Source organism: Abramis brama, assembly GCF_963993115.1.
Source record: "Abramis brama genome assembly, chromosome: 11".
Lineage (NCBI taxonomy): Eukaryota > Metazoa > Chordata > Actinopteri > Cypriniformes > Leuciscidae > Abramis > Abramis brama.
In genome coordinates, this window is record NC_139973.1 from 14,428,725 (window position 1) to 14,448,848 (window position 20,124).

General features: G+C 35.6%; 1 protein-coding gene across 1 annotated transcript; it reads right to left on the reverse strand.

The window, feature by feature from the left end:
• Positions 1 to 286: 286 nt before the first annotated feature.
• ap1m3 (adaptor related protein complex 1 subunit mu 3) lies at positions 287 to 19,945 on the reverse strand. Its single transcript, XM_084128190.1, has 12 exons — positions 19,623 to 19,945; positions 17,734 to 17,890; positions 17,537 to 17,604; positions 17,221 to 17,351; positions 15,171 to 15,318; positions 13,534 to 13,660; positions 6,617 to 6,759; positions 3,910 to 3,981; positions 3,475 to 3,633; positions 2,681 to 2,806; positions 2,525 to 2,600; positions 287 to 2,067 (listed from the first exon to the last, which is right to left on the reverse strand). Exons 1-12 carry the CDS (start codon positions 19,662 to 19,664, stop codon positions 2,045 to 2,047), a joined length of 1,272 nt encoding a protein of 423 aa, XP_083984316.1. The 5' UTR covers positions 19,665 to 19,945; the 3' UTR covers positions 287 to 2,044.
• Between the last annotated feature and the right edge of the window lie 179 nt (positions 19,946 to 20,124).

The window sequence follows — 20,124 nt, forward strand, 5'->3', positions numbered from 1 at the left end:
CTGGGTCGTGTTGGGCAATGCCTGTTCTTATCCACAACAAGCTAACTATTGTACAGCAGCTGCTCAGTCACCATGTAAACAATAGCTGACTTTGTGACCCATTGTCACCCATCTATCAGCTTGTAATGTTTTGAGACTGATAAGAAATAAGGCGTGCAAAAATAGCAATTCGTACAACACCCATACCACTGCATAAAACAGCAATTTATTTCAATAGCTGGAATATCCATCGGTGAATAAACAAAAAATGAGCCTTTCCACACAGTGCAGAAAATAATCACAAAAATGCCTGCCAAAACAAAAATCCATTTATTTTCTCACATGACCTTTAGTATAGTATAACTACTGAGCAAAAAAAGTTCAAAAATGATCAAAAATACATATTTCAGATTCAGTGTGAAATAACTATCAGATATTGTCACGCCATTGACCTTTGGTATGTAAACAAGGGAGAAAGCTGTTTTGACGTGACAAATAATATATTCTGTTGCCTCTGCAGAGGTGGAAGACAGTATTACACACACACATACACACGTCGCACTGATAAAACAACTGGTGCTATGCATACCGAATGAAAGGAAATCAGGGAGGATTTTCCCAGTGTGAACACGTACAATGACATACAAAAAAATCTTGTGTGATCAGATGTGTTGACTGCTGCGGATTAAAGAAACAAACACAATCATGATTAATCCAGCATCAACATGGAGCCGAGTTATAGGTTCATGGGAATGTCATTAAGCATTTCAACTTTTTATTTTACCTTTAAAAGTATCTAGCCATTTGTGGTATTTTGAGTGAGCACAAACAAACCTAAACCAAAGATAAAGATACGAGCCATTGTGGTGAAAATATAGTGTTACTGTGCTGTCCTAACGGTACGCAGCCTTATTAATCATTGATTTTGAGTACAAGGTATTCATTTCATTGGGCCTGTGGTTGTGTTTACAGCTCCACAGACATAAGATCATATCACACTGAGAGATAGTCCCTCCACCTACAGCAGAAATGAAAATAAGCAGCTTAAGTTAACATCTAACAAGTTGAAGGGATAGCTTACCCAAAAAAATTAAAATTCTGTCATCATTTACTCACCCTCATGTCGTTCCGAACCTGTACAGTGATATTTTAGTATAATTGATTTGATTTTTATGTTTTCTGTTTTTTATTTTCATTTAAGTTGAAGTCATTTTGTTCTGTTTTGGTCATTTTTATTAGTTTTTTTTGTCACTCTTTACATTGTGTTCTTAACTCAACTCAGTGTAATTATATGTAATTGCAGAAATCAATTACAGATATAATTACATGCAGGTAATTAATAATATAAGTACAATGTAAAACATTTATGTACATAATAAGTGCATTGTATCAAATTATTCATTTAAATGTTAGTACATAGTGGTTAAAGACACGCAATATAAAGTGGGAGTGTTTTTATTTAAAGTATGTCTATTTGGATGCTATTAAGTTTTAGTTTTCAATTTATTTAGTTTTAAGTTTATTTAGTTTTAATTATTCTGGTACTTCAACTTAAACTAAATGAAAATGAGAAATGTTTCCTTTGCAACTAGCTGAAATATAAATAAGTTTTTTATGGTTTTAATTTTAGTTAACGATAATACCCTAAACCTGTGTGATTTTTTTCAACTGCTTTTGTTTATAATGAAAGCCAATGGGGTCCAAAATATGAACAACATTGGACCCTACTGACTTTTATTATATGGACAAAAAAAAATTCTGTTTATTACGTTTAAATATAAGAAATACATACATGGTTTGGAACGATATGAAAAAATCTCTTTAAATACAACATATATAGGTAGATTCTAGGATGCTTCTGTAATGCGACCTCTGGATTATAATCCAAAATCAATAGTTTTTCTCAGTAACTTTGCGGTCTGACTTGTTTAATTTGTAAAACCTGATCTCGGACAAAAACGATCGGGAGGGAACCGCCGTCTGACTGTTGTGTGTAAGGCAGTAGTTGTCTCGCTGATGAAACAGGATAGATAGAACACACAACATACACAGGCACTGTCCTCTCTCAGTTGGTCCTCAGCTGATAATCTGTTAAAAAATGTTCAAGCAAAGTCAGAAAAGCACAACTCATAAATTGAATATAAAAACAAGTACATGAAAGTTTATTCAAGAGCATTTGAATATGTTATTGACATTTGGGTGTTTGGATATATCTGAAGAATTCTATTGTGGCTTGATGTCTGCTCTGCATTTCTTATGAATAAGTGAAGAGGGCTGAAGGATTAGAGTGACTCTCTCTCCTCTGGTGTCGCTGATGCAAATGGAAAACTGATAGTCTACACTATTTCAAACTGTGTGTGTGTGTGTGTGTGTGTGTGTGAGACAGAAGACAGAGTAAGGCTCATGTTCACTGAACTCTTAATGCAGGGTGAAGGTAAACTTTATATCAGAATGATATTTGAGAAAGCTAATGACGGTGTGTGTGTGTGTGTGTGTGTGTGTGTGTGTGTGTGTGTGTGAGAGGGAATTTCTGAATGTGTCTCACCTCCACTCTGAGTAATATAACGCACCCACGGTAATGCCTGGTATCCACTCTTCTCGATAATCTTTAAGTATCGCACCTGTGTTGGTAAATAAAATTAAGTCTACCGCATAGTGACTATTATCAAAGAATATTTTGTGAGGTGAATGCGTGTTGCACCTGAATGCCCGACACGGTGAAATATGGAATCTCAAACTTCACTGTGATTGGTCGCTTGCCCTCGAGTTCATTACTTTCCACACTTGGCAGTCCAAAATGAGCTCGCATCATGAACTCTTTCCCACCCTTCAACGAGTAAAGACACATCATTAGTTTCTGACACATCTAACTGTCTAATTAACATTGGAAAAATCAACACTTCAGTAATAAGTCCTAATTAACAGTTCGGTTCTAAATGAGTCTTCTGAGCCATGGTTGATACAATTTTTTTTCTCTCTCTTTTCAACGTTCCCACAGCACAAAACTCCAGGACTGACTTATAGCCTTGAAAGCCTCAAACACCAAAGACATGATCAGGATTTGAAAAACATTCTTGCCTAAATGTCCCACATGTCTGTCTTCTTAGAGAAAAATCTGGTTTTGCAACTATCTAATGGTAATGATAAGGCACAAAATTATTAATTTAGTATGTTTTTGCTTGTACTATGTTTGATGTCTTTGGCAAGCATTACATTTTTTATATTTTGTATACATGCTCCTTTGGCAAACACTTTATTTTTGTTTATTTTGCATACATTCTCACTCTGTATTGTTTTTATGGGCTTTTGCCTTCGATTATAGAGGACATATACATTACATTTAATCATTTAGTACACAGACTCTCTGTGAAATCAGCAAAAATGTGAGGTGATGGATTATCTGTTTGTTTGTTTTTTATCTAAAAAATAGATCAAATGACTTGCAGTGATTTGCAGCAACACCAACATCCTGCAAAACATATGTATGGTACTTACAGGGAAGGACTTAATGTTCCATTCTACCGCACTCTTCTCAGGAACCCATTTAGCCTGGCCTGTGGTGGTCTTAAATTTGGGGGAGTCAGCGTCACTTGGAACAGGAACTAAGATGGAGACATTGTTGGCAGTGGAGCGGCTCTTGAACTGACTGCGGGCCTGGAGAACAGATGGAGGAACTATAGCACAACTTCACCTTCCAAGTAAAACTTCCAAAGTACACTTTCAGAAAGTAAAGTTTCAGTATGGCAAAGGCAATAGGACAAAGCATGTTTATGTCAGAATCTGACAAGTCTTTGGACACAGCTCAGGTAAACTCAGCCATTCCTCAGGACAGAAGCCTGAAAGCTAATTACTGAAACCAGGGAGTGTGCTAGAGGAGGCAACGCAAGAATCAGTAGAGTGTGTAGATTGTGTATATGTGTGCAGCTCTACCTTAACCTTGATCTCTACTCGACTGTGAGAGAACTTCTCTATTACGCTCTCAATCCATATCAGAGGCTTCACCTGTCAGGAAAGAGGAGTGACAGGAGAGCAGTGAGTCCGCTGACAATTATTGAGCCACTGACTTGCCTTTTTGACATGTAATCTTCTTAAATAAATTCAATACAGTAATATTTTCCAACAGCATAACATCAACTTTGAAAACAATAAGAAATGTTTCTTGAGCGCCAAATTAGCATATTAGGATGATTCAGGGATTAAAGTGTAAAAAATTCTTCAGACTGAAATTTTTTTTTTAGGCCAAGTCATATTCCTTTAACTTTTTACATAGTCGAGACCAATAGCGTTTTAAGGGGAGATGTTTTAAACCGCTTTAATATTGCCAGTAGGCGTATTTTAAAAGCTATTTTAATCTATGAAAACCAGGCAGGGAGCATGTAGGCTACTGTAGAGCACGAAAGGCAGCATTGTGACTAGCTTCTGATTGATGGTGACCTAGCACTTTTTTACCATTATTGCCATATTGAAGTCTCCTGTGACATACTGTGCAAAGACACATACCTGGCTGTTAGATTTTTTTAGTCCACGAACTAAAAGGCTTGCCATTCTCCCCCCATTTCGCTAAGCCTTCCCCTTTACTTAAACTTTCGTTAAGTAAAGGGGAAAATATATATTATATATAGGCAAATTATAACACATGTTTACACAAAATTTGTTAACACACACAAGTACTTTTCCCCTTTACTTAACATAAATTGTAAGAATATGACTAATAGTAAAGACTAGTACTAATAAATAAACATTAGGCCTATGCTAAAGCTATTAAATAGCAGTCCCAAACTAGTTTTTGTTAATACAATGTTGGTATGAGCCACTACAGTCATTTAAAAATAATACAAAGAAAAATAGTGGCATTTTGGGGTTAATATGGAAACGACACGATGGTGAATACACAATATTAACAATAACTGTTAATGAAACATGGAAACTGCTCCTCCTGGTGAATAGAATGAAAATCATCCCTGCATTCCTTTTATTTCGGGTAATTTACAACGTAACGGCGTTGCATGCTCGTAGTTTCTTTTGCACTAGCTTGATCAGCGAGGCGATACAGCGCGCGCCGCTGATTTGCGCGTGCAATTGAGTGTGCGCTACGAGAACAGTATAATGGCTGACAGGACAAGAAAGTCCGTTTTTCGGAGGTGAAAAACTTTATTTCAGTATACTTATGTCACTGCCTGGTAGTTCCTATTGTGCTGGGTTTTCTGAAGTAACGTTAGTCATGATTCGCCTCTCATAACATAACATGCTCTAAACACGCACGCAGAGTGGAATAGGAGGAGCGGGGGCGCGGGGAGCAAAGATCACAGATCTTTGAACTCCATATATGTGATATGGTCTAATTCCATATCGCATTTTAAAAATGTATTGATATATTTTTTATATCGATATATCGCCCAGCCCTACCTGCATTATAAGTGTGTCCATGATAACTGAAATATAGTTCTCTACCTCAGCGCTCAACTGCAGCCTGACATGCACTTTCCGTGAGCAGTAATTGAAAACCCGGAGTGGACCATCAGCGAAGTGATTACAGAATGCTTAGAGTGGAGAGAGGAACGTGCTTTTGCTCCACTCCAGGCTTTGATCACATCCCCCCCAGCAGGGTGAATACACCTCGTCTTTCCTTAATTTAAGACCTATTCAAACTATTAATTAAAATTAAGACATTTATTACACTATTTGAGAAATGAAAGCCTATTTACGGCCTTAAAATTATGAAAAGTGAATTTAAGACATTAAGGACAGACTGGAACCATATTGACGGAAATCCGTCATAGACTTGCTGCGGAAATCCGTCGTAGCGACGGAGAATTTTAATCCCTGATGATTTCTAAATGACACTGGCGCAATGGCTGATAAAAATTCAGCTTTGCCATCACAAGAATAAATGAAAATTTATTCGAATGGAAAACACTTATTTTAAATTGTAATAATATTTCACAGTTTTCACTGTATTTTCGGTCAAATAAATGCAGCCCTGGTGAGTAAGAGACTTCTTTCAAAACCATCAAAAAATCTTAATGACCCCAAAATTTGTAATGTTTGTATATCTTGTTTATATGTATAAACTGTATCTTGTCAATTATCATCTTTGAAATAAAAAAACGAACGTTTATATTTGAAAGCAATTTTGCAAAAAAAATGTCTTTAAACAATGAGCAAATTATGAGTCAAAAAAAGTAGTGTAACTACTTGCAGTTTATTGCTCACACTGGAAGTAGATAGAATTTGAATGCTTTACATGGCATATACTGCAGAAATAATAAGAGTAGTATGCTAGTAGCCTACATGTATGCTATTCCAAACATAAGCTTTGTTTCATGTTTTTGTTTTGGTCTTTCAAGTTCAAATTCTTTTAATTTCAAATTCTTTGTATGGGTTTTGCTTTGAAGTTCCTTTCTTGTTTTCTCATCATATTCGCGTTCTTTGATTCTTGTATGTTTTTATTTAAATAAAGCTCTCTGAGACCTCATCATTACAACGGCACAAAAAAACTATAATGCATTCACACATGCATTAATCACGTGATAAACTTTAACATTCTAAATTATTAAACATTATTATGACAATATCTATCTTTGACAAGACATATCTAAACTCATTGATCAGAGACTAGTGTAGATACAGCACTGACCGTGGTGTTGAGTCTGTAAGACATGAGTTCGGATTCTCCATCCGGTGGGATGAAAGAGATAGTCCGGTCGTTCTCGAATCGAGAGAGACGCACACACTGATGAAATTTCACATCTTCCATCTCCACAGACTTGCTCTTCTCTCCTGAGAAAAAGAGAAACAGAGGTCAGAGAAAGAGCAGGGTGAATTCTAATATAAGAAAAGTGGTTGCTGATGATTATAATTTGTGCAAAGCTAGTTAATCAAAAAAAAAGCTGCACACGCACGCACCATATTCACACACAGAGCGTTCTAATGTGTTTCCTGGATATTGCAAACAAAAGCACATTTGTGCACCCAGGTAAGTGTGAAGGTAGTTTATTTGTTTGACCTCAGCAAAGAGAAAGCCAGTGACTACAGAAGAGCTTCTTAATGAGTCAGGGCCTCTGAGCCCCAAAACTCACTAATACCACAGAGCTGTGGGATTTCACCAGCACTCTCACAGCAGGAATGTGTGTGCGCGTGAGCCTCTCTTTATATTTATGAATGTATTCCGCTCTATCCAGGAGTGACATTTACAGTGGAACATGAAAGAGCTCTCAGAGGTTTGAGCTGGAACTCAGAGGTCAGATCAGAAGCTTTGGGTGTCTGTGTCCTCTGCCGCAGATGAGACGTGCTGGGAGCCGCTGAAGCACCTAATGATGACATCAACCGCAGGGACTAAAGGTCGGGAAGGGGTTAGGATGCTCTCTTTTAGCTCTCTGATTGGCTCCCCAGGGTCCACAGGCAGAAGCTTCAGAGAAAGTGATTGGTGTTCAGAACCAGAGGTACACTTTTAGGAACACATCTTTTGATGTGACAGTAAAACTGCTCTGAAGATAATGTTCTATATAATATTAGTATAATTAGAACATAAAATATAACATTTATAAAATATATATAGGCTCCAGCATGTCTGCGACCCTACAGAGAACAAGGGGTTTGGAGGACGGATGGATTGAACTATGTACAAAATGTAACATTTTTCTTGCTTCCATCAAAGCACAATACACTTGATATTAGGGATGTCCCGATCCGATCACGTGATCGGAAATCGGGCCCGATCGCGTGTTTTCAGACTCGATCGGAATCGGACGTTACCTCCCGATCAGGACTCGGATATATATGTATTTATATTCTCATTATTTTTTAACACCTCTATTATGCGGTGACACAGAGTTACGGCGGTTTCACACTGCACGCGTTATTAGAGTGTAAGCAGCGCAGGAGCAGTGCATATGTTGAGCAGGAGCAGGACACGCGCGTTTTGCTTTCATACTGGCAGCGTTTGTCACGCGCGGCTGAACCGCGGGTTGTGTACAGACAGAGTCTATAATGGATAAGTTGGCATTGCTTTTTTTCGTTTTCAAATACATTTAAGAGAAAAGACTTGTCAAGAAGCTTATTTTATTAATAATTTCATTTATATAACTTTTGGTTCATCTTTGTTTTTATTGTTATGGCAACAAGTTTGTTTTTGGACATTTGTTTTCTTTTTAAATTGCTGTTGGTCATTTGATTGACTGTTTAAAACACAATAGATATCATCAATGCACTTTTTGGATAAAACTGCGGTGTATTTTGGCCATGATCAATGTATTGTCACTTTAATTCAGCAAAAGCGGCGCAGCAAAAATAGACTCGGCGCCGAAACGATCACGGCACTCCTGCTCTGCTCTGCTACGCACTGCCGCGCCGCCTCTGCGTGCGGTGTGAATGCTCTAAAGCCTGGTTTAATCTGTTAACATGGGCGGCGAAAAAAATACGCGCTGCACGCTCTGCTAACAGTGCAGTGTGAAACCGGCGTAAGAGTTAGGAGTGCAGTTCCTAAAAGCACATTACTGGCTTTGCAAACACTGTGGCACTTTTATTTTTTATTTGTTTACATGCCTACCGGATATTTTAAGTTGAGGTGCTATTTGTTTATATATTAGACTTTTTTTAATATTTACTGTTGCACTAAAGTCCAAAAGTGAAGAATTTATTTATTACTTGATTGTTCAAGCTACCTCACAGAAGTGCTCTGTTTGTTAACAGAGTTGTTGAATGTTAAAATAAGGTGAATTAAATAAAAAATAAGGAACATCCTGGATCTGTTTTTTTCGCTCTTCTTTATTCTTTTTTTTTTTTTTTTGCATTATAGAAGTATCGGATCGGGACTCGGTATCGGCAGATACTTAAAATCAAATGACTCGGACTCGGACTCGAGGGCAAAAAAACCTGATCGGGACATCCCTACTTGATATTGTCAAATCATGCTGGATAACATTATCATTAGGTTTTACATAAACTTGTCAAGTTCAAATTAGGTAGAGAGCAGCTGTCATTAAAGCAAAAGAAAGACAAACCACTTTTTACAAATCAAATAAAAATGTTCCTCAAAATATAATCCTAAATATAATTTGTAATGTTTTTCCTTTAAAATAGCTAAAAGCAATAAATAAATACTATTGGTAAGTAAATCAATAAATTATAATGTGAAAATGTGTGTAATTACAGAATCATTTCATATCAACATTATTACAAAGAAGACAATGTCCTATATTTTAACCTTCACAATTAAAAAATAGAATTTTCAAGGTTGAGCCTCTAGAGAGCAGTGTTTCACTTGTCTAATTTTCATTCTACTGCTAAGCTGAGGAGCGATATTTCTGGGTTCATATTAGTATGGCAAGCCGTTTTTACTTTTATTCATTCCCAGGATATGAATTCTTGATATTAACAATTCAATTTTCACTAGTTAAAATGCTAATTCTTGATTCCAGGAATTAGATTTATACTAGTAACAATGGCAATTTTTGATATCAGGATTTACATTTACATTTATAAATCTAATTCCTGATATAAAAAATTAGTGAAAATTTAATTGTTGATTTCAAGAATTCATATCGTGGGAATGAATAAAAGTCAAAACGGCTTGCCATATATTAGGACTTAAACTGCAAGAACAGAATGGCACATTTACCTTGAGCTATATTTACGGTCTGTGTAACGCTTCACAATATAGGTTTCAGACAATACAATGCAAATGCAAAAATGAAAAATTTAAACCAGTTAATTTAAAAAAAATTTTTTTTTAACTTTTGCTAAATTGTGACTTCAGAAACAATCATTTGAATAAATGAAATCTAGCCGATTATATATTTAAAAAAAATTTGTCTTGTAATTTGTACTGTGGGCTGTACCATTAGCATGGGGGTGTGGTCGCGGACTGCTATCATTTCATTGATGTAACTTTATTTACACTGCATGCACATTGAGGAGTAGTTTAAAAGACTCAACACAGAGGACGACCTTTTTCACCTTAAGTGCCATCAGTTTTATTATTAATATATTAACTGTGCTAAATATATAAGGCAGTCTCAGAGTAGCCAGGAAAAGTGAAATCCCGGTGGCCTGGCTACTGATTTGGTATTGCCCAGCTTGTTTGTTTTATGTATCTGTGCATCATGAGTGGAAGAGACAACTATACAAGGCTTGAAAATTATCCCCTTTCTTAGTCCTTGATGCACGTACAGTACAGTGAGACCAGCTGTTGTTGAGTTTGTGTTCGACAGTGGAAAACTCCCCAAATTACTGACTGACATAAACAGTAACATGAGGACAAAAACAGCACTCATTACACTCAGGGTTAAGAAAATTGATTCATTTTAGGAAAAGAATCGATTCTTTTTAAGAAAAGCTTAAAATAAAGAAAAAGAAAAATAAAAAATAAATCTATTATAGATTTATTTTAAGAAAAGCATCGATTTATTTTAAGAAAAGCATCGATTTATTTTAAGAAAAGTAGCGATTCTTTTTAAAGAAAAGTAGCGATTCTTTTAGGAAAAGTAGCTATTAGTGATGGATGTAGCTATTAGTTTTGAATAAAGTTATTGATTCACATTAAGAGAGTAGCAATTCTTTTTTAGAAAAGTATCGATTCATTTTAAGAAAAGTATCGAATCAATTTAAGGAAAGTATTGGTTCTTTTTAAGAAAAGTATTGATTCATTTTAAGAAAAGTATTGATTCACTTTAAGTAAATTAGCGATTCACTTTAGGGAAATTAGCGATTCACTTTAAGTAAAGTAGAAATTCTTTTTAAGAAAAGTATTGATTCATTTTTAGAAAGTAGCGATTCTTTTTAAGAAAAGTAGTAATTATTTTTTTGAAAAGTAGCGATTCATTTTAAGAAAGTAGCGATTCTTAGAAAAGTATCGAATCAATTTAAGGAAAGTATTGATTCTTTTTAAGAAAAATATCAATTCACTTTAGGGAAAGTAGTAATTATTTTTTAGAAAAGTATCAATTCTATTTAAGAAAAGTATCGATTCACTTTAAGAAAAGTATCGATTCTTTTTAAGGAAATTAGCGATTCACTTTAGGGAAATTAGCGATTCATAGAAAAGTATTGAATCAATTTAAGGAAAGTATCGATTCTTTTTAAGAAAAGTATCGATTCACTTTAAGAAAAGTAGCAATTATTTTTAAGGAAATTAGCGATTCACTTTAGGGAAATTAGCGATTCACTTTAAGAAAGTAGCGATTCTTTTTAAGAAAAGTAGCGATTTGTTTTTAGAAAAATATCAATTCACTTTAGGGAAAGTATCAATTATTTTTTAGAAAAGTATCAATTCTTTTTAAGAAAAGTATCGATTCGCTTTAAGAAAAGTAGCGATTCTTTTTAAGGAAATTAGCGATTCACTTTAGGGAAATTAGCGATTCACTTTAAGAAAGTAGCGATTCACTTTAATAAAAGTAGCGATTTGTATTTAGAAAAATATAAATTCACTTTAGGGAAAGTAGCGATTAATTTTAAGAAAAGTAGCGATTCTTTTTTAGAAAAGTATCAATTCTATTTAAGAAAAGTATCGATTCACTTTTAAAAAAGTAGCGATTCATTTTAAGGAAATTAGCGATTCACTTTAGGGAAATTAGCGATTCATAGAAAAGTATTGAATCAATTTAAGGAAAGTATCGATTCTTTTTAAGAAAAGTATCGATTCACTTTAAGAAAAGTAGCGATTCTTTTTAAGAAAAGTAGCGATTCACTTTAAGAAAGTAGCGATTCTTTTTAAGAAAAGTACAGATTCTTTTTAAGGAAAGTACCAATTCTTTTTAAGAAAAGTATCGATTCACTTAAGGAAAAGTATCGATTCATTTTTAGAAAGTAGCGATTCTTTTTTTTTTTTTAGAAAAGTAGCAATTCATTTTAAGAAAGTAGCGATTCTTTTTAAGAAAAGTAGAGATTCTTTTTAAGAAAATTTTATTGTTGATATCAAGAATTCATTTTGTGGGAATGAATAAAAGTCAAAACGGCTTGCCATATATTAGGACTTAAACTGCAAGAACAGAATGGCGCCGTTACCTTCAGCTATGTTTACAATAGTTTGTGCCACAGTGCAACTTCATAGTGGGAAGTGTACAGGAAACAAGTAGGTTGATTGCTCTTCCCTGAAACCATATCTGATAAAACAGTTTCCTGTAGAAGTAAAATTAATATGTGACTTGAAATGTCTATGAAATGTCGGCAAGCTGCAGCACAGCTTGGTTGATAAATGCATCTAAAATGCATCAGATATTAAAGAGGCACTATGTAACATTTTTGTTTTGTTTTGTTAAAACTTAAAATTTAAATTACAAGTCAATACACCATCAATCCTTCTTCCAGAACGTGTCTTAGTCGTACCCTGATTCACGTTGAGTCTGTTATAAGTGTTTATATTTTAGACTGAGTGGGATGCTTTTCACACGAAATTGCGAACTTGTTTCACTCGTCCGTGCGTGTCTCGTCATATCCGTAAATAGAGAAAAGCTGCTCTGGCTACTTTGACGCATATGGGAGTGGCATATGTTAGTTGTCACAAGTGAGAAAGGTTGACAAGGAGCACACTAAATCTTGAACCTCCGTGGAATCACCTGTTTTAAAAAAATAAACAAAACAAAAGTCGAAAAGAGGAGAGTCTGCTGGCAAAAAAAGAATGTGACAGCTCATAATAAAATGAGAAAATGAGAACCAACAGTGGCTTGGCTTTTCGAAGATGGCAAGACCTAAGTGATTTGAAATGTTGTAAAAGCGTTTGATGACGTTGGACGTTGATGGAGAGAACGGTTTTGTTGCTCAACAGACGAGTAAGGAATTAAACAGTCTTTTAATGGATATGGCTACAATAACATCTTCATCTAGTCAGCTTGAGATCCTTTCCATCTAAACTAATTATATCTAGAAGTGAATGTTTTATAAGTAGTATGATAACCATATTCATCCGCACAGTCACGCAGATCTGAATCACAACAAAAACAATGTTCTTCCGCAAAATGCATGCAGTTTTGTATTTTAACCGCTAGAGGGCCAAAAGTTACATTGTGTACCTTTAATTGAACAGAATATCATTGCTCAATTTGATAGAGATTTCCTTTCTGTTGGATAGTAAATCTGGAGTGCTCATGTTCTAGAATGCATAGTTGCATTTACAGAGCACATGCAGAATGCAGAACTGAATCCTGGTCTACTGTGAAACTAACACCCCGCTGGGTTAGCCTGGGGTGGAGATTAACCAAGAGAATCAGATGAATGGAATTCACCTAACAAGTGCAAATGAGAGAGACACTTACTATAAAATAGGTTAAGACAATCAATTGACTGCTTGACTATCAGCCCTGGGAATTAGGTCACTTTCTGCATTACTAAAAAAGGCTGAAATGTGTTACTTTGGTCGCCATTTGTGTCTCCAAAAGGAACTGCAAAAATAATGATTGAACATTTTTTTGTTTCACGCCCCACACTTATGCCATTGGTTGAGCCAATGTTGCTACTGCCACAGAGCGGGAATCAGTCTACAAATAGCTTACTTATCATTGCATTTTTACATCGAAAAAATATGCATTTCAGTTTACTGATAGTTGTGTGTATACTCACGGCCGGTGGTCTCGAACAGAACTTTGTCATTGAGTCCAAGTCTTAACTCAGGCATGCCTGTCAGAACGACTTTGAGTTTGATGCAGCCCAAAATCTCGCTTCGTAGAACACTGCCTGTAGCACTGACCTATAACAAATAAAACAGAGAAGACAAATGTAAAGCACAATCAAGAGTGGCAAGGTGTGATATTGCATCATCACCATTACTGCCATCTACAATTTATTACGCTCTGTCGGGCAAGGCAGTAACCGTGTGATTTGTGCTATAATGCGTTTGCAAAGAGAGGGTTGATGTATGCTGTGATAACTACGAATATGAGAATGTAATATATTATGTTATGCTAAAATATTAAAAGCATACAAGCTGGACTATGAAGATAGATCTAAACCTAAAAAAGTCAACATCGAGTCAATACCTCTGAGGGCTCTCAGATACAAGAGCCAGAAAAAGCCAGAGCGAGAAAGCTGCACGGATGAATAGCAATGCAGAATTAGAAAGCAATGAGACGTGATTTAGCTCTTAATCAGAAGAGAGGTGCTGCTCAGAGCTACTGTCTGCCAGAGTTAGACCCTGACTCTGAAAAGCGCTAATGAATCCATCAAAAGCCAGTCCAGTTGGGGGGGGCTGAGAGTTAAGGAGCAGAAAATAAAGGCAACAAGAACTTTAAGACGGCAGCTGTTTCCTCCTTCTCTCAATCTAAGGAAGTCTGGAGACTTGACCCTTGACCCTGAAAACATGAAGGAGGTTGGCTGAGGTACAGTAGGAAGATGGAGCGATAGCGTGGGCTGTTTGATGTCTGTACTAAATAAGCAAAACCGATCCAGTATGTGGAAAGCTGTGATTTTTTGTGCTCATTTTTATATTTTCACTATAAAACAAGTTACTTTTTCAAATAAATAATGCATGTTATGCTATAGTATTTAGTATCATTGCATTTATTTGATAAAAAAACAGTAAAAGTAATTTTGTGAAATACTATTACAATTTAAAATACCTGTTTTCTATTTTAATATTTTTTAAATTTTAATTTATTAAATATCTTTAATGTCACATGATCCTTCAGAAATCATGCTGATTTGGCTCAAAAACATTATTATTATTATCAATGTTGAAATTAATTATTATCAATGTTGAAAACAAATAGGCTGTTTAATATTTTTGGATATTATTATTTTTGGATGTGGAAACTGTGATACATCTTCTCAGGATTCTTTCATGAATAGAAAGTTCAAAAGAACACCTTTTGTTTTAAATTGAAAAAAATAAAAATAATTATTGACCCAAAACTTTTGAACGGTAGTGTACGAACAAATTTCACCCGTTGAAATTTGATAAGGACTAATGGGACAAGAGTAATTACTTGTACCCACGCATTATCAATATAATGTTTAAAATGAATATGAGCAGAATCTACGATGACTGTAATTTTATCAATTAGAATGTTTTCCTGAATCTTTTGCTAGTCCTGGAACGACATAGTCCCTCTTCCCAACCCTATCCATTAAACATCCCTAAAGTCATATGGAAATCATAGGTTAAAAAGAGTAGTGTTGAAGCCTCATCCCTAAACCACACCCTAAAGACTGATTGGTTGACTGAGGAACGTTGTCCCAACAGTAAAATGAAATCAGCTCACCAATAGGTTAACAGACTCAATGACATCCATGAAGACTTCATTTTTCCTGTATTTGATGCCCTCTGACCTCCAAGACACAGCATTTGTTACTGTAGCTGGGGGCCGTGGCGCTCCCACCTCCAGCTTATGTCCCTGTTGGGTGATGTACCTGTCGTGGAAGTGAAAAAAGGCCATTAGGTCATGGTAACATTAACAGTGACCAAGAAAACGACAGTCAGCATATATATATTTATATTATTATCTTATATTATGCAGATTAATTATTGTATCAGCCCACGTCAATCTGTCATCTGTCACAGACTTAACTTTACAGATCTAATTAGATTTCAATTAAAAGGAGTCAGTGAAGCAAGTAACTTCAGTAGGTATGTAAACAGACCTCTGGTGTTCTCAAGGACTCATGAGAAGAACATGGCTGCCCCTAGGGACAGACAGACCGAAAAACACCTGACCTTGTTTGTCTTTTTTTTTATCACTTATATAACTGTAATGTTTTCTTTACCACAAATCCATCACCTCACACATGAAAATCCCGTATGCAAAAAGAATTCAGTGTGAACACTAACATTAGAGTGAGTGTTCAATCACCCCTGATGAACATTAGCATCCTATTTAAAACACCAAAACAAACCACTAAATATTCAATTCATTGGTTTCCTCATTCATTCCAAATCGATTCTACATCAGTGTTGTTTTTAGAACAAGGTCTGAGAACTGTAGATGTGTATGTGAGTGTGCTCAAACCTCAAGTGTCTCCAGCTGACAGGGTATTGTGTTGCTGTCAGTGAGACCTAGCAATAATTAGCTATCCGCTAAGTGGTTGCTTGCAAAGCCAAAAAACTGATAAGCACTTATAAACCTGAAAGATGTTTACAAGGATCTGACAAACAAATTATATATACTATGTTTTTTGGTTTGTTCTTTAGCCTTTTTATCATTTGCTGGACAAGAAAATGTATATTGTGTTTTCTTGTTATATTGTTTATTTAGCATGATCTACTTTTATGTTTATTATTTTTAAAATGCCCAAATGTCAGCTAAAAATGCTATAAAAGTAAATATACTATTATTGTTAGAATTAGTAACATGGTCACTTCTATAACACGGCTGGTCATGTGATATTAACATGTCAGCAGCACCCATGACGGGGGCGACCTTCTCGATAAAGCAGCTTGTTTTAATAACATTTTTAATAAGCTAAACAAGCTCACATTTTGCATTTTGAATATTCTTTAAAGCGGCGCTATGCAGTTTTGGCAATTTCTTCGCTGTTTTCTCACTTTTTGCTCGCGGGTTTCTCTATAGAGCTCCCCCTACAGCTTCGGAATAGATATTTGACAACACTGTCATCAAAACTCGTTGGCACCTCTCCCCCGTCCCATCTTCACCCTCTGGTCATGTGCATTTGTTTTCAAAGAAGCCGACAAACGCACGGAAAGTTGCAAGGGTGGTTTTTCCACTCAACGGCACTAGGGGGGTGCGAGCAACATTCAACCCGAAAAAAGTCATATAACCATTCCAATGACTCCGAAGCTGTTCAGTTAAGGTAAATTAAGCTTAAAAAACCTGCATAGTTCACCTTTGAACTTCTAAATAGATAAACCACCGGGAAGAAGTCATGATTAAATAGGAAGTCGCGATAGATCTTTTCTTCCGTTTTGAAACAGAGAGAAGTCTGTCGTTCCACTGGGAGCTCAAATTATGATATTTCAAAATGTAACATATGCATGTATGAATTGTTCACAATAAGACCAATAACATTGTTTTAGAAAATAGATGAATTTTCATTTTATGGCAACTTTTAAAAATGTCTCTTTATGCTTACATACTACATTCCATTTCTCTGGTCGAATCATCTCTCTGTGTAATATAAAAAAAACTATTTACTGCATTTTGTCAAACTGTGCTCTCTGCACAAAGCATATACAGTGACTTATGAATAGCACTGAGCTTGAATAATGAATGGTGATCCCTCATAGCACTGTTTAGTGAAGGATGAATAGTGTTCTCTGAGGAGTGATGGTTGAATGGTGAGTCTGTCAAAACTTACTCGAGTAAGATCTTGCTGTCAGTGGTCTGAGGGAATCCAAAGTCCATGACTTCATCCATTAGCTCATATACTGTCACAAAATTGTCTCGAATGCTCTCTTCTTCCAGTGACTTGAAATATTCAATGAACACCTGCAAACAAATGGTCAAAGCAAGATTACTATAAATGCACGTATATTTGGTAAGGATATATTATAGTGAGGAATTGTGCTACAGCAGTTTTTTTAGGGTATTGATGTTTACACAGTCAACAAGATTGTGCTGTGCAAGGTTTTATTGAAGGCGTTGTAATGTTGATAGATATAAAACTCACTTACCTCAACTAATTTGTACAGGAAAGAGTATACAAGAGCAGCATTGGTATTTTTCTTTGTTACTGCAACCACTGAGTAAAATCTGTTAAGTGGTTAATATGCTAAAAATTTGCAGAGCTATTACTGTACAACAGTAGGACAAATATTCACAAAAGAAGTGGAAGATTATATTTTTACATTTACAAGCATATGGAGGATACAGTACAGGTTGCTGTGCTTGATCCAGAGGAAGTGGGTGGAGCCATGAATAACCACTGGTGACAAATCTGCATCATCCTCTCTCTTCATCATTATGGGCATGAAGTGGTCAATCTCATTGGCGTCTATGTTGCCCATGTAGTTCCGGCATATGAGCACCTTAGAGATGGAAACAAAGTTGAAAGCAGAAGAATGTCAAAAGTATCCCAATTCTGCTCCTTGAAGACCCCCATCAATCCATTTTAGGGGGAAACTAGACATGGATTTTGTGTTTGGTTTTGTTCTGATTTATTTATTTTTTTTAAGATATTTCGGCACCAGTCATCACACAAAGTGGATTCCTTATATCCTTAAAAGTAGACACTTGTAATAAAGGCCAAAAGGACACTTACAGCACAAGGTTTATTTGCATAGACTCAAACCAGCCTGAGAAAATGTTAACAGCTCAATCAATAAGAGTTACCAATATCCAAGATGCAATCAAATGCTTAAACTTTGCACTTTACAGGTGCATTGAAAGTATAGTAGGGTGAAACATAAAGGATCAGAGAAATCTGACTTTAATGTGGCTGGTGTAAAGGTATTCCTTCAGATGAAGATATTGGATTGCTCTAGGGCACAGACAAGAGTGCTTTCATCAGCACTGGCAAAATCCAGGGGTATATTGGAAGGTAATCCATTCCACTGAGACCCTGAGGATCCGTTTTCATGGAAACACTCCTATCCACCCATTACAAACTAATGTGTTCTGAGCTTCTCTGTCTATATAAACATCTTTATATTGTCTTTATATAATATAAACATATATATATATATATATATATATATATATATTAAATATTAAGATATTTTATTCATATGTTATGCTATGTCCTCTGTAGAGGACACCAGGACTAATTTTCTTTAAATAAAAAGACATAAATAGGCAAAAACAATGCTATATTTTTTAAATCAGCAATCAATTTTTAGGTTTAGAGGATTTTTTATATACCAAACTTTATATAAAGATGATTCTCAACTATGTTAAGAAAGATATAACGGAATGATATAGGCTACAGATCATCTGCATATTAATGTGTTCTTGGAGCAACATGTAATGAAAAAAAGAAGCGTAATACTGGGAACAGTAATTGGCAAGATTTTAATAATAATATCTGAAATAGAATTTCATTCCCTATTCACTTGTTGTGTCTCCCAAAATGCCTGATAAACATGATTTAAGTCTTGGTGTCCACTACAGTGTACATGTATGAAATCGATGTCTTGTTTCGTAACAGAAAGTCATATTTTGATTTGAAACCCCATAACACGTTCATGAGATGTTTATTTATGACAAACAATTCAAAAATTAGTCAGATTTAAATGATAATTACAAAATATTATCATATTTCCATAAGAGTGTTAAATTTGGTCATTAATGTCAGTCATTTTTAAAGTCCAAGGAGAGGCAGTTGTCATTGTGAAACTTCCAACGGTATTGTGGTGATATGTAGCCTATCAGGCATACTGTAATTTTTTGGATTAAAAAAATACTATAGCACTGTACAAAATAAAAATAAAACTGTAAGCAGTCCTGAGCCTATATTTTGTTATTGCAACAGCATTTATATATAGAAACATACAATATGTAAAACATGAACCGTGCAACTTCCTTTAGTGAAAGTGCTGGTCACTTTAAAGGTGATGATGTGGAGTGTCTCGGTCTTGTGGCATTTTGACATCATTAGTTGTTTTAGAAACCTTGAAGTGAGTAAGTACATAGAATTTACTTTTGCAATTGATCTTTAATCCTCGATTATCTGTAGCTATGTAGGTTTCAAATAAACTGAAACAGTCTATCCTGAGAGTATGAACTGTTCGACCTTCCTACGACAGGTGCACGCGCTCTTACCTTGCCTTTCAAGTCCAGGATGAAGATCGCGGACGCTGCCATCGTTATCAAAGCTGTTGTATGACAAGAAGTAACTGACAGGTGCTTAAGTTTCGTCAATTCTGGTAAAGTTTAATCACTCGAAATGAAGCGAGATCTCCCCATCCCTTATACACGCATCTTCCGGGTTTAGAGGCGTCTAACCGGTTGTGCAGCTTGAGCTTGTTGCTGTGCTGTACTGTGAGAGACGCGACGCGTCCAAACCAGAACCCTGCCATTATAGTTAACCAACGCTGTTCAAGTTTTGACGCGTCGCTCGATTGCAGTGTAGATAGAAGCGGTGTGACGTAACTTCAACTACTTTCAGGTGACAAGACACACAAAAGAAGCCTATTAACACTGCATTAGTTTAGAATAATGTGAATGCCATTTAATGTTTAATATGTCTTATATATAGGCCTACCACTTATAAACTGTAATAAAATTATATTAATTTATATCTAGGCAATATAGACATTGGCGG